The sequence below is a fragment of the Triturus cristatus genome, chromosome 6, assembly GCF_964204655.1.
Source record: "Triturus cristatus chromosome 6, aTriCri1.1, whole genome shotgun sequence".
NCBI lineage: Eukaryota > Metazoa > Chordata > Amphibia > Caudata > Salamandridae > Triturus > Triturus cristatus.
This window is the reverse complement of record NC_140589.1, coordinates 47,447,850-47,462,630: the sequence shown is the minus strand read 5'-3', so window position 1 is coordinate 47,462,630 and position 14,781 is coordinate 47,447,850. Positions and strand designations below refer to the sequence as shown.

Here is a 14,781-nt window from a genome sequence, read left to right as displayed (position 1 = left end):
CGTCAATTAGTGTGACTGACTTCAAGGAGGACAACTGTAGGGCCAAGGACATCTCAGACAAGGTTAACAAAGTCAACATCTGCTCTACAAGAAGTCAACTTCCATTCCCTTAAAGTTAAAATAGAATCTAGTGAAAGCAGAGCAAAACACACTGCTAATGGCCGCCCACAGCATTCACTTAATGGGCCCAAAGCCATACAAGGCTTCCTCCCTCCAGTTTCGATCTACACAGAGGGGGATCACTCCAGTTCAAATCCACACAGGGGATGAGTCCACAAAGGCCACATATGTCACTTTAACTCCAACCACAGATGCAGCTGAACAGGAGGTGAAAGGAAGTCAAATGGTGGAAGACGCATGGGGAACCATGGCACCCAAATAAACTGGTAGAAGCCTGAATGGCGGCACTCTGAGACCCAAAACCATGATGCCGCTGCTGAAAGACAGTAAGAGTTGTTCCCTGAAAAACGACTCGGAAAGTATTACCATCACCAACGTACCCAATAGGAGGAACCGGGAGATCTTGGATGCCATATGGTGCAAATGTCTTTACTGAATAAGAGGAGAGTGCAAAAGCTATGTCTGGGCCCTTAAAAACTTTACTGACAAATAATCCCCTAAAATGGACCTTGACAACCGACTTCATGGGCTATGGAAACAGCAACCTCCCCGATTTTATGGGAGGTCTCAGTCTCACAGTGGAGTGACGTGTGTGAGAACATAGCCCCTTATACTTATAGTATATCTTTGGGTGAACTGTGCCACCAGTCATCTCAGACTTCTATCAAGGAAACAACTCTGGCCAATCCATCTAAATTGCTTTCCAAACTCTAATATTTTTTTTTTTTTATATAAATAGCAAAATAAATTGAAAATAAAATATAAAGTTATGTCATATTTTTGAAGAATTTTTATGGTAGATCTTGTTTTATTTGTGCCGTTTTTTCCCCACTCAGGATCCACCAGTCACTGACAGGAACAGGGTCAACATCATCACCCTTGCTTGCAGACAGATGTGTGAGTGAGAAGGGAGAGTGGTGACTCTTTCAGTAGCATTAGTAGCCAGCTCTGCTCTTCTTCAGTGCTATCTGACTTCTCTGACTGTTATGTGACTTCTCCCTGGAGCATTGGATCACCCAATCCTGCCCATCAGTAATCCTCAGCTTGCATCCCTCAGTAATCTATCACTGACTTTGGCTATTTGAGTCGCTCTACCACCTCTGTGCTGCGGCACCTGCTGCAGGCACTGAGAACATTTTGCTAGGCCTACAAGCATGTACATCTGCTGAAGACAATGCTGCTGCTGCTAGTCACACTGGCTGCTGCCAGTTGGTGCATTATTATTTTTGAAACATGTCAAAGATACAATCCCAGACACCCTCATTAAAATGTGGGCTCTGTAGATCTCTTGACTAATGTTAAAAACCATCAATACCTCTCTGGAAGAAGGCACATTCCCTTCATCTCTTCAGACAGGCTAAATCACTCCCTTCTCAAGAAACCTAAGCTCGACCCTAAGAGGTTACAGATTTGCAGGCTGGTATCCAAGCTGCCATTCCAGAGCAAGGTCACTAGGAAATCAGTTTCATGTCAGCTTGCAGCCCGCATCTCTGAAGGCAGTTTATCCAACTCATCAGCTCTCAGAATATTTAGAGGACAATTCTCTGCTGGACGATAAACAACATGGGTACAGAAAAAAACATAGCGCAGAGTCTGCCCTGGTGGTAGCGACTGAGGATATACGAGAAGTGCTTAGCGGAGGGGGGGGTGGGGGAGGGCGGTGACACTGATCTTGTTGGATCTCGCCGCAGCCTTTGATACGGTCAGCCATGAGATCCTGGCTGACCGTATGCGTGGCCTGGGGATAGAGGGCACCAAGTTGGATCTCCTGCAATCATTCATCGCAAATAGACGACATAATGTGACAATGGGCAAGTTTGTCTCTAGGCCTTTTCCCTGCCCTGCGGAGTACCGCAGTGCTCTGCACTGAGCCCAACTTTATTTAACCTATATGTTACGCCACCTGCATCAATTATAAAAGACTCTGGCTTTACCCGAGCGTCTTACGCTGACGACACCCAAATTGTGGTGCCATTAGCAAATCCTGAAAACATTTCAGGTGCGGCATTCAGCTCATGCATGAGTAAGGTGAGCAGCCGGATGGATTGCAACTGCCTGAAATTGAATGCCACAAAAACTGAGGTCATCATCTTCTACCATAACCCCTCTCTCTGGACACCGGACTGGTGGCCTCTAGAGTTGGACTCATTGCCTACACCCTCTAATAAAGTAAAAATCTAGGCTTCTTGGTAGACAGCGAACTGAAGTTCAAGAACCAAGTTAACAAAATTCCCTCTGCCTCTTTCTGCTCCTTAAGATCGAAAAATTCTTGCCTCTCGAACTTCTGAAAACAGTAACTATGGCATTAGTTCTCACAAGGATTGATTATTGCAATAGTTTCTACCTTACTCTCGCATCAGGTCTTTTGAAGAGACTCCAGACTCTGCAAATTGCTGATGCTCGTTTCCTTTTCAAAATTCCCAAATATGAATGGGCCAGAGGGGCCACCAGAAAGTTACACTGGTTGCCAGTCAGGCAACGCTGTAAATTCAAGGCCCTCTGTCTGGCGTTTAAATCCTTGCACAGACTTGGGCTCGACCATTTTAAGAAGAAACTCAAATGGTATGCAACAGCAAGAACGCTTCGCTCAGGCTCTGCCAGGAACCTGATGGTCCCCCCATTTAGGAAGGGCACCTGGGGGGGAAAGAGTTTTGTCAGGACCACTGCGATGCTCTGGAGCAGTCGGCCATTGACTCTAAAAACACCCCCCCTCCTTACTCACCTTCAGAAAAGCCTTAAAAACCTGACTCTTCACACAGGATTAGAAGGCACTTTGCGCACCTGCTTGACCCGTCGTGGATTTTAATAGCGCCAAGATGCCCCCAGGCATTAGTTTGCGCTTTATAAATTACATTTACATTACATTACATACCAGGAAGGATCCTTCTGAAATTTTGCACTTACATCCTAACCCTTCAGACACCTGATGACTCACTCAAAATGATGGTACAAAAGAGATAGTCACAGTGGAAAATATTCACAATACATCAATGGACAAAACATGATCTATAATAGATGAATTATGACAACACCAGATAGCTCATTCAATAAATGATTGTGATTTAATACATATTACATGGATTGTCAGTAGATCAAAAACTATAAAGACAGAATATATATCACATTTGCACACCACCTTCACTTATCCCAACTACGCACCCGTCACTTCACATTGTATGCACCTGGTTCTATTAAATGGTAAATGTGATATATATTCTATCTTTATAGTTTTTGATCTACTGACAATCCATGTGATATTTATTAAATCACAATCATTTATTGAATGAGCTATCTGGTGTTGTCATAATTCATCTATTATAGATCATGTTTTGTCCATTGATGTATTGTGAATATTTTCCACTGTGACTATCTCTTTTGTACCACCATTTACCCGAGTCCAGTGGTCTATCGGGTAAATGGTGGTCTGAAAGATAAGCCTCCCTACTAGTCCTATTACACCTCACTCTGGCTCTCTACTTAACATACTTCTCAACGAAGTCTGCTTATATGGCCTGAAAAATATTTATTGCTAAACTGAATGAGCACATTCTTCTTGAAGCTGAATAGGACTCAAGCTGGATTCCTTCTCTGCCTCAGTGCCGCACCCAATTCAAGAATGGCTTGTGTCTCTCTGGGTGTCTCTCCAGTTCTAGGGCCGTATTTCAGATTTCTTGGTTTGATTATTTATCAACATCGTGATATGTCTGAACACATCCATAGATTAAGAAAAACTGCCTATTTCAGCTTCACCAACTGAGAAAAGTGAAACCTTCCATCCCTGCTCTGTATTTCGTCCCAGGGGTCATGCGCTAGAGCGACCAAATGTGGGCGCAGGAAACGGAAATGCAGCACTTGTAGGTTGCTACTGTTTTCCTCTTCTCACCGCTGTCCTTCCTGCTGCGACGGGTTCAGCCTCCAGAGTAAAGACATCAGATCACATCTTTCTAATCTCAACAGGCCCATACTGCTCTCTATGGATCCTAGAATTACATTTAATTCAAAATGGCTGACATAACCATCCAAGCCCTTGTGCTGACCTCCCTTAACTTCATGCAACAGGAGCCCTGAGGTCAGCAAGAAACAAAACCTGCTCATGACTAGAGACAACTTGAGGCCAAGAACACCAAAGCCTAAACCCAAACCTTCTACTGCTTGACCCCTGATGGTTCAATGTGATATCTGTTCCTGCAACAATGAATGCAATTACCTGCTCCTATTGTAATCCTTGGCATCGTAAAGCATTCTGCCTCCTCCGTACGTATGTATGTATGTATGTATGTATGTACATTGTATTTCTGTAGTGCAAACCTTGCGGAAATGCAGCGTTGTGCTGTACAGGATCAAAGACAAACATAAAGTCAACGAGTAAGATGCGATGGAGCTGGGTTGAGGAGGGTTGACGCGGTGTGATGTTGGGCTCTTTAAGCAGAGGAGTCTCCACCTCTTTCCTACACTGGAGCTGCACTGGGATGGACCTGGGATGGACCTGATGTATACAGAGATGTTGCTCCAGATCCTGGGTGCATAAACGGCAAAGGCCTGCTGACTTGTTTTTTCATTTTTTACACTTCTTCGTCTGCAGTCTGATGGTGTCCTGGCTGCGGTTGTGCTGCGTATCACCAGAGATGATGAGCTTGTATGCAAGACAAACAAGGGTGCTGGTTGTGAGGACTTTGTAAAGGATGCAGCTGGCTTAGAAATGGGTGAGTGTTGGCAAGGGGAGCCAATGGAGTTCCACCGGGGTGGAGGGGATGTGACCGTATTTACAAAAATAAGGCGCACCCCTGCAATTCCCCTAGTGCTGGTGCTAAAACACCAGCCTAGCACCAGCGCAGGCACACTTGCGACATGTTGCAAGGGTGCCTGCGTTGCAGGGACGATTGTTTATGTGCAGGAAGGCACACCTTCCTGCACAAAAACTATCTTATAAGCTGATTCTCTGTTTCTATATGTGCTGCAGCATGCAGCACACATACAGAGAGCAAAATACGAGGAAATATTGATCATTTCTCCTTGTATTGCCTTCCTAGGACCAAGTTTTACCTGGTCTTAGTTTTTGCCGCTGCCCCAACCTTGCAAATATGGGGCAGCGTAAAAAAGCAATGTGTGTTGCGGTGGAACCTACAGCAACACCCTTTGCTGCAACAGACTGCTGCGGAAGGTGCATATTGACAAGGTGGCGTTAAGCCATGGTAAGTGGCTTAACGCCACCTTGTAAATATGGACAATGCCACTGGAAAGTTGGAAAAGTGACGCTCAGGTAGCATTAGGGCCTAGTAATACGCCCCTCGGTGTGTTCTCTTGGAGGTGCGTTTTCTTCCTGTTCCTTCAGGTCACATTAGGCTGGAGGTCCAGTGTTTGAGTCCTCTCCCTCAATACTCCAGTGTTTGAGTCCTCTCCCTCAATACTCCAGTGTATGAGTCCTCTCCCTTAATACTCCAGTGTATGAGTCTTCTCCCTCAATACTCCAGTGTATGAGTCCTCTCCCTCAATACTCCAGTGTTTGAGTCCTCTCCCTCAATACTCCAGTGTTTGAGCCCTCTCCCTCCACACTCCAGTGTTTGAGTCCTCTCCCTCAATACTCCAGCATTTGAGTCCTCTCCCTCAATACTCCAGTGTTTGAATACTCTCCCTCAATACTCTAGTGTTTGAGTCCTCTCCCTCAACACTCCAGCATTTGAGTCCTCTCCCTCAATACTCCAGTGTATGAGTCCTCTTCCTCAATACTCGTGTTTGAGCCCTCTCCCTCCACACTCCAGTGCTTGAGTCCTCTCCATCAATACTCTAGTGTCTGAGTCCTCTCCCTCAATACTCCTGTGTTTGAGCCCTCTCCCTCCACACTCCAGTGTTTGAGTCCTCTCTCTCAATACTCCAGTGTTTGAGTCCTCTCCCTTAATACTCCAGTGTTTGAGTCCTCTTCCATCATACTCCAGTGTTTGAGTCCTCTTCCGCAATACTCCCGTGTTTGAGTTCTCTCCCTCTATTCTCCAGTGTTTGAGTCATATCCCATCATACTCCAGTGTTTGAGTCCTCTCCCTCCACACTCCAGTGTTTGAGTCCTCTCCCTCAATACTCCAGTGTTTGAGTCCTCTCCCTCAATACTCCAGTCTGAGTCCTCTCCCTCAAACTCCTGTGTTTGAGTCCTCTCTCTCCACACTCCAGTGTTTGAGTCCTCTTCCATCATACTCCAGTGTTTGAGTCCTCTTCCGCAAAACTCCCGTGTTTGAGTCCTCTCCCTCAATACTCCAGTGGCTGAGTTCTCTCCCTCCATACTCCAGTGTTTGAGTCCTCTCCCATCATACTCCCGTGTTTGAGTCCTCTCCCTCAACGCTCCAGGGTTTGAGTCCTCTCCCTCCATACTCCTGTGTTTGAGTCCTCTCCCTCCATACTCCAGTGTCTGAGTCCTCTCCCTCAATACTCCAGTGTTTGAGTCCTATCCCATCATACTCCTGTGTTTGAGTCCTCTCCCTCCATACTCCAGTGTTTGAGTCCTCTTCCTCCATACTCCTGTGTTTGAGTCCTCTCCCTCCACACTCCAGTGTTTGAGTCCTCTCCCTCAATACTCCAGTGTTTGAGTCCTCTCCCTCAATACTCCAGTCTATGAGTCCTCTCCCTCAAACTCCTGTGTTTGAGTCCTCTCTCTCCACACTCCAGTGTTTGAGTCCTCTCTCTCAATACTCCAGTGTTTGAGTCCTCTCCCTTAATACTCCAGTGTTTGAGTCCTCTCCCTTAATACTCCAGTGTTTAAGTCCTCTTCCATCATACTCCAGTGTTTGAGTCCTCTTCCGCAATACTCCCTTGTTTGAGTCCTCTCCCTCAATACTCCAGTGTCTGAGTTCTCTCCCTCCATACTCCCGTGTTTGAGTCCTCTACCTCAACGCTCCAGCGTTTGAGTCCTCTCCCTCCATACTCCTGTGTTTGAGTCCTCTCCCTCCATACTCCAGTGTCTGAGTCCTCTCCCTCAATACTCCAGTGTTTGAGTCCTCTCCCTCCATATTCCAGTGTTTGAGTCCTATCCCATCATACTCCAGTGTTTGAGTCCTATCCCATCATACTCCAGTGTTTGAGTCCTCTACCTCAAACTCCAGTGTTTGAGTCCTCTCCCTCCATACTCCAGTGTCTGAGTCCTCTCCCTCAATACTGCAGCTGGCTGTGGTTGCTGGGAACTAGTCATGGCCGCGACACCATGGCCCGTCAGGAAGCTTGCCCCAGAAACCTTGACAGTATTTGCGGAAAGGGGCGGAGTTTGCATGTTGGACTTTGATTCTGTTTTGTTATAATCCAAAGCAGGCTTCCTCAGACCTGAGCCCAAGCTGTTGTGAAGTTCCACCTGGCCGTCCCGACCTCCAGCGGCTCTCACTCCCCTCACCCCTTTACCCCAAGATACAGTCCTCCCCTGGCTGGACTTCAGTTGGAGTTGGGCTAGCTGCTTCCACCACATTACAAAAGCAGGACACGAATGGACCACAACACACAGAAATGGACTGCTAACCGAGATTGCATCTGTACTATAAACTCCATCACTGACAAACAAAAGGCCCTCACCCTTCCTGTGAGATAGAGAGATGAACTGTGTGCTGTGCCCTGGGGAAAATAGACCATTTTTGTCGCATTAACCTTTAAGGAACTGAATTTACTTTGAAGAACAATAAATATGTGTGTCAACACAGATGCAACGCAAGGAAGCCTTCTTTTATTGCTTTCTGGCATTAAAAGCTGTCAGTGTAAATCTGGAAAGAGCTTGGGGCTGTGACCGCCAATATTTTAGCATCATATTATTGCTGGGGTGACTTGTCATAGAAACATAAGGCGCGGATAGATTTATAATATGTGGAAGATTGCAAAGGCACATCAGGAGCAGTGTAGCACTGACTGCAAAACATCTTGAATACAGATCTAGAGGTGGAGTAAAAATGACAAGTAATGATTGGTCCAAAGATTTGGGTGTTTGCCCGTGTGATACTATATCGCAACAATCTACATTGCATATGACTTTATTTTGTAAGTTCTACTTGTACCCAAGAAAAAGATTTTTAAAACCAATTTAAAAAAGAGGGGCTTGAGACAATGTCGCACAGCGTTTCTAGCGTAACAAATTTTAGATGATGAGCTGACCATGTTATCTGTTGTTTCCTATTTGAGAAATGTTATTAATTACAGAAAATCTATGGGGTATCTGAACATTGATTATTGTGTAACTATCAATGTAATTCTCTCCCAGAAAGCTTTTTTTTTTTTGTTAGAAATGTATTTTAATGAATGTTTAAAACTGTGGTTTTATGATTTAGTTTTTAAATCGGATAAAGCTATTTTTGATTTGATTTTTTTGACAACTCTTGGTAACATTAACAAACAAGAACTGGCAAATCACATAGGTCTGACTCTTGTATATGGCAGGGACATATTTATGTACCACTATCACATATAGCTTGGCCAGGTAGATGCAGACAACACACACAGCACCTATGCACATGTCTGCCCAGTGGCCGTTGGGTAGAGGGTAGCCCAAAGGCTTTAGCCACACCCTAGCCCTTGGCTTAGGAAAGGGAGGCAGTCAAACTGTGCAACAAAATAACTATGATGCTCAGACCAGCTCTGAGGAGGCCCCCGGCTAGACTTGACACTGCCCAAGCCCATCACACATGGGCCAGGCAGGATAGACCAACAGCCAAGTAATGTGTTCCTAACATCCACCTGAGACCATGCTCCAGCCGACATCATCCCACCTCTCTCAGCTTGACTCTCACATGCACAGGGGCTCTCCTGGTGGTCGCTGACTAACAGAAAAGTAAGAAAGCCCTAGGAAACCAGGAGGAAAACTGGTGTGCACAACTAGACAACCAGCGTGGCACAGTCATGCCATTTCAAAGATGGCGGCAACAATGCTGCCATAGGGAGACAAAATACCAGCTGACAGGCCAAAGGTCAGCGTTCCTGGTAAAGAAGTTGGAAACTACAGCTACCAGGGGTTTCTGGGTGTGTGGGAATAAAAGTTTGATCTTCTCTGCAAAGCAAATCCGTACTCTTGTAGTTGAGGGTCGAGGCTTTGTACCGTTGGCTATTTTTAGGATGTCAAAAGCCAACAACCAACAACTGAGGCCTTCGATGTCATGTCATTCTAGGTTGAGTGTCCACCAAACTTGGGTTTGTCAAGGCTGGCATTCGAAATGGTCCAAGGAAGCTATCAATCGGTGGTAGATGGTGTCCTGAAAGAGACCAGGAGTTTAGAAGTCAAGCATGACTGAAAACCTCTTTGCATCTTACACTCTCTGAGACAACTAGCAGCACATATGATGGGTCAGTCTGTACAGCAGGCACATCAGAGTGAAAATACATTTTCTCTCTCTCTCTTGGTACTCCCAGAGAGACTTAGAATATGTCTGCGATTCTTTTAATAGAAAAGAGACTTAGAAATGTGGTCAGTTTAACAGGGATCACTTCAAGTGAGAGGTGGGCGGCTGTTCAAAATGAAGGAACTTAGGTGAGGACAGGAGAGCTCTGTTCTCCTCAGTAGCCTCCAGACAGGATACTTCTTGCTTGGGAATGGAATCCATAGAAGGGTGGCCGGAGGAAATCGCTAGCGACTGACATTGATGGTGAGATAGGGAAGACCCTTGACATGAAGGGATACCAAGTAGTTTGCTGCCTGAAAAGGAATTAATCCAAAGAGATCCTCACTGCGTTCCATTCGCACCCCACCTGACTAGGCGCCCGGGACTCGAAAAATGAGCCTTGAAACTTCTGATGAAAGGCCTGGAAATTGGTACCGACCCACAAGATAAGACAGGTCTTTAGATGGAATGCTACCTTCGTTATTTTACTTTGGAATGTGAGTATGGCAATTGAGATCCTCATAGCCAATTTTTGACTTGCAATATGAGTTGGTTGGGAATTATAATTACTTTTATTGTTCCCACAGAACCGTTTTTTTCAACCAATCACTGGATGGCTACAAATTCAGTGCTGAAACTCTGGTTGGATCTTCTGTCCTATATGAATAGGTGCAATATTTGAATTTACCTTGCTTTGTGGTGAAGGTTGCTATCCCACATTCTGGATTTATTTATTCTTCTTATTATTATTTTTCTCATACATTCTGTGCGGTGATTTAATAGATTTGTTGTTTTAAATTCCTCTTCTGATCTTGCTCTTTCTTTTCTTTCTTTCTTCCTTTTCTTTTCTTAATTATTTATCTGGAGCGGATTCTCACTTGGACTTAAGTAAATTGTAATATACATGTATTGTTGTGATGCTTATGTACGTATATCTTCTTGTTTTTAGATGTCTTATCTAATTGTCCTGGATACTCTGATAGTAATTTTTCTGTCCTGATGCTGACCGTCAATAACTACAACGGTCGAAACGTCGTCAACGAATATATGTGGCCACAATTAATGACGGACGCATTTTTATGTTTTGTGTTTCAGTTTTGTTCTGAACTCCCTATCTATGTATAATTCCTTCCCATAGCCACTTGTTCGATTACACATTGTATTGTTGATTATTTTTATTGTTTGTGTACCATGTTGAGCGCCACTGTCCTATATGTTTTAGTATTTATGAAATTTGTTAATACATTTTCTACAAATTTATATTTACATAGGTTTCCTCTAAATGTTTTCCTTTTTCCCTCTCTCTTCATTGATTTGTTAAAGTGACGCATGTCTTTGCAGTCTAATGTACAGTTTGTTCTTTGATGTATGTATTGTCACCTTGAACCGCTGTTAGGATTTCCATAATTATTAAATTTGGCAGGCAGATCGCACTCGTTATATGGGAGTAAAGTCCTCCGCCATACGTACCTCTGTCCACCAAACTCTAAATCAGGTGAAGCGGTCTCTGCAAGGAAACATTTGGGATTTGAGTTGTATGTACCTTATGTCCACTGTATGACCATAACAGCTGAGACGGCTATATGCCATGTGCAGGTAATGGCACATACCCTTGTGAGTTGTTACGGGAGGCAATGGTCTGTAAGTCAAACGCTAGTGATGCAAACCGAATCCATAGATGTAACCAAGCAAAAAAGACGGATTTCCGACACATGGGATTTCAGAATATATTTTGTTATTTTATTACTAGTGCTTTGTAGTAGCCTGCTAACTGCTTGAGTGCTATATAGAAGTGGCGCGTACAGTACAATGTATCACAATACTAAGGTTGAAAGTACATTTTGATATCTTAGTCACCTATTAAGAACCACTTGTGTCTTGTACTGAGAGAACTGTGCTTAGAAATTAATTATTGTGAAATGAACAGGTTATGTTGACTCTCATGTGTGAGATATACACTTTTCACTGAGATATAGTGAACAAAATGGCCGCTTTACTTTTGAAAGCAGTAGTGTTTTGGTGTGGTAAGAGTGAGCGATGACCATGGAGCACAGACATGTATGTGACTGAAGAGGAGCCTTTTGCCATCCTAATAACTTCATTAAGAACCTCCACATATTCTTTAAGAAACAGCTTCGCTGCTAGTGGTCCAACCAGGCTGGGATAAAGCATGTCCCGGCATGAGAATATGTTTCCAAGTCTTACTTCCTACCACTCCAGGGTCATGTCTGGGAGTCAGGTGTAGGGTCTGGCTCTGATTGTAAACCCTTTAGTGACAGCTTGCCAAAGGTAAACAGGAGTGCTAGATGTGTACTGGAATGCACAGCATCATCTGTTATGTAAGACCTGTTTCAACTGAACATGGTGACCTCAGTGGTGATCTGGATGACGTCATAATCAGCCTCAGAATAAATCAACCAACCACAAGAAAGCTAGCCTTACTGGTTGAAGATATCAGTGAGATCTGACATCCTGAGCCCCCGTATATAACACTGATGGTATGAAGAAGAACATATGGACCCCCCTCCCTCCTCTTGTCTCATAAATCTGAGATGACTGACCATATTTCCCTTCCAGACCCTGAAGTGCAGATGAACAAACCTGCCTCCATCTCAACGAGTGCCCGTTCCTATGAATAAACCTCCTGCATATTCCCAGCCCAAGTTTTCCCAAATAGGGTTCCTGAGGTATGGGGTCTGTTAAACAAGGCATAAGGACCAGCATGTCACATCCAGTCTTACTGAGCCCCAGCTAAGTCACAGTGAGGTGGCAAAGAATGTCATCTTTGCAGACAACTCAGCTCTCTGTGTCTCATAACATGCAAACCGCACCTCCGTGGTCATCATGTATGACATGGAAGCACGTTCTGCATAGGTACAAAACAAAGAAACCTACATTGACCTGAGGTGTGCAGAAACCTTTGAACTTAGGGCGTCCCATGAGTTAGAACCAAAGTGAGAGGACATGAAAAGCACTGGAAAGTTACCTCTGGACAAATGAGATTTAATTTTTGTAGCAAAAGATTAAAGCATTCTTTTGGGAGTGATTGTTTATTTATATATTTATTCATTGGAGTAGGTGGTACACTGTTTGAGCTACTCTGTTTGCAGTGCCTTCTCTCCTTTCAAGTTGCTGTCTCCTCTCTCTTCTAGATTGGCCAAGTCCACGCTGACGCTCATCCCACTCCTGGGCACGCATGAAGTCATCTTCGCCTTCATTACGGATGAGCACGCGAAGGGCAAGCTTCGATATGTGAAGCTGTTCTTTGAGCTGTCCTTCACGTCCTTTCAGGTAAGGGTAGGAGGACTTACCCCCGTCCTCCCTCAATTACTTGTACTTCTATGGTACTTTGGAACCACAACAAACTATTTGCACTGGAAAGTTCAGCTCAGGAACTCCTGGCCCTTCTAGATGGCCATCAACATGGGTTGGCAGATTAAAATTGTGTTCATTGACTTGGTTCAGGAGGGAAATGAAACTGAGGACAGCTGTGATGATGTGCTTCTCACTGAGGATAGTCTGAGGGTCCCTTGAAAGTCTCTTTTCTCAATGGTTATAAAGCACTCATATCATTACTGATCAGTCTGCAAAGGCTGGTGTTGGGAAGATTGAAGGATCAGACATATAGGAATCTCTAAAGAAAGATATGTTCTGCATTTTATAAGTTGATGAGTTACAGGTAAAGGGGATTTAACGATTGTCAATGAAGCACAAAAGTGGGGTTCTCACACACAAAAATAGCTGCAACAGATGGTACCATTGTGTCGCTGTTCAAATAGTCTGGTACTCCTTCCGCTGAAATGTTATGTAAAATAATTTAGATTCTTGCCAAATAATTGTTTTGTAATTTTCCTGAAATTTCACGTAATTACACAAAAGCAACTTATGCAATTTTCGCACACCCCTCCTTTCTTCATATCTGCGCCGGCTGTGTTTATCCTGATATGACATCACTCCCATTTAATATCACAGTGCTGTCTATGTCATTTTGAGAGTGACGCAACGTTTGATATAAGCCTGCGGCGCTACTGGATGGTAACTAATTGTCTCACAATGTAAAACCCCTTCCTTGTAGATTATTCATGAACACTGCCTTGACCGCTTGATACTGATCCCAGGGAATGCCTGTCCTTGATGGAGCACAATTTTATATTCCTAAACCCTTTTGTGTAGTACCAAATTAATTACACCACTGATCGAATGGACCTAGAGATTTCTGCTAAACGCGTAACACGGGGGCTGACATCAATTCAAATAAATCCAGAGGACTGCGAAACCCATGAGGCTCCACAAGAACCACAGAGAGTATGGTTTCCAAACCATGAAGGATTATTAGAGGCCGAATCAAATTACAAAATTCCTAATCTGTTAATTTTTATCAATAAATCAACAATTCAGTAAGGTTAATCAGTTCCACCAAATTATAATTGAGTTTTTGTAAGAGAAGTCACACAAATAATGTAAAATGCCAAGCAAAGACAGTTCCAGTTCCTTAAAGGAACTTCCCTGAGGTTAAACTAGAGATGCATAAAGTGTCATGAGGAAATTCTAAACAGAAGGTGTCAGTGCAAAGGATTCCGGTTTGAACCAAGTGAAGGTTCAAAGCAAAGAACGGTAAATGCATTCAAGAGTCTAGCTCAAAAACAACAAGTATAAAGTCTCAGGGGCTGATTCACAGAACTAACAAGACAAAATTCTAAACTTACTACTTTTGGTATTCACAGAAGTTAGGATTTTGTCTTAAATTTGTCTGACTTAAGACAGACTTAAGACAAAATCCTAACTTAAGTCTGTCTTAAGTCTGTCTTAAGTCTGTCTTAGGACAAACTTAAGACAAAATCCTAACTTCTGTGAATACAAAAGTAGTAAGTTTAGGATTTTATCTTAAGTTAGTTCTGTGAATCAGGCCCTCAGATAAAAGGTGTCTGCAGCAGAGTCAAAGAAAAGGTCTTTACTTAATGAAGTCAGGAAAGGGTCTGATCTGGTTATTCTAAGAACACACAAGTAAAACATTTAATTTCACCCGACACTACTTCCCACCAGTTCCCCAACTGTGAGGACCAATCAAGATGCGTTGCCTTCTTGGAGCAGGTAAACTACTGTCATTGCAACTAAAAAAGTTGATGGACGGAATGCTGAACACTGTCAAACATTGACCCCATTCACAGATCTGGGCCTAAATCCATCGTATTTTTGTTCACCACACCATTCCAGTTTGGACCCAGCCATATGCAAATCAGTCTTGATCCTGAGTCCGAACTGCCAGGCCAGGTCATCCCAGGACTGGAAAAAAAGCATCTTTGGACCAGTTTCAGGGTATCGCCCCTCA

At 43.8% G+C, this 14,781-nt stretch overlaps 1 protein-coding gene across 1 annotated transcript in view; it reads left to right on the top strand.

The window, feature by feature from the left end:
• GLP1R (glucagon like peptide 1 receptor) overlaps nucleotides 1-14,781 on the top strand; it is a 1,134,570-nt gene that overhangs the window by 1,050,177 nt on the left and 69,612 nt on the right. Inside the window, exon 11 of the mRNA XM_085609494.1 lies at nucleotides 12,605-12,743. Within this exon, the coding sequence (XP_085465620.1) occupies nucleotides 12,605-12,743 (139 nt within the window). The remainder of the gene's footprint in view (nucleotides 1-12,604; nucleotides 12,744-14,781) is intronic.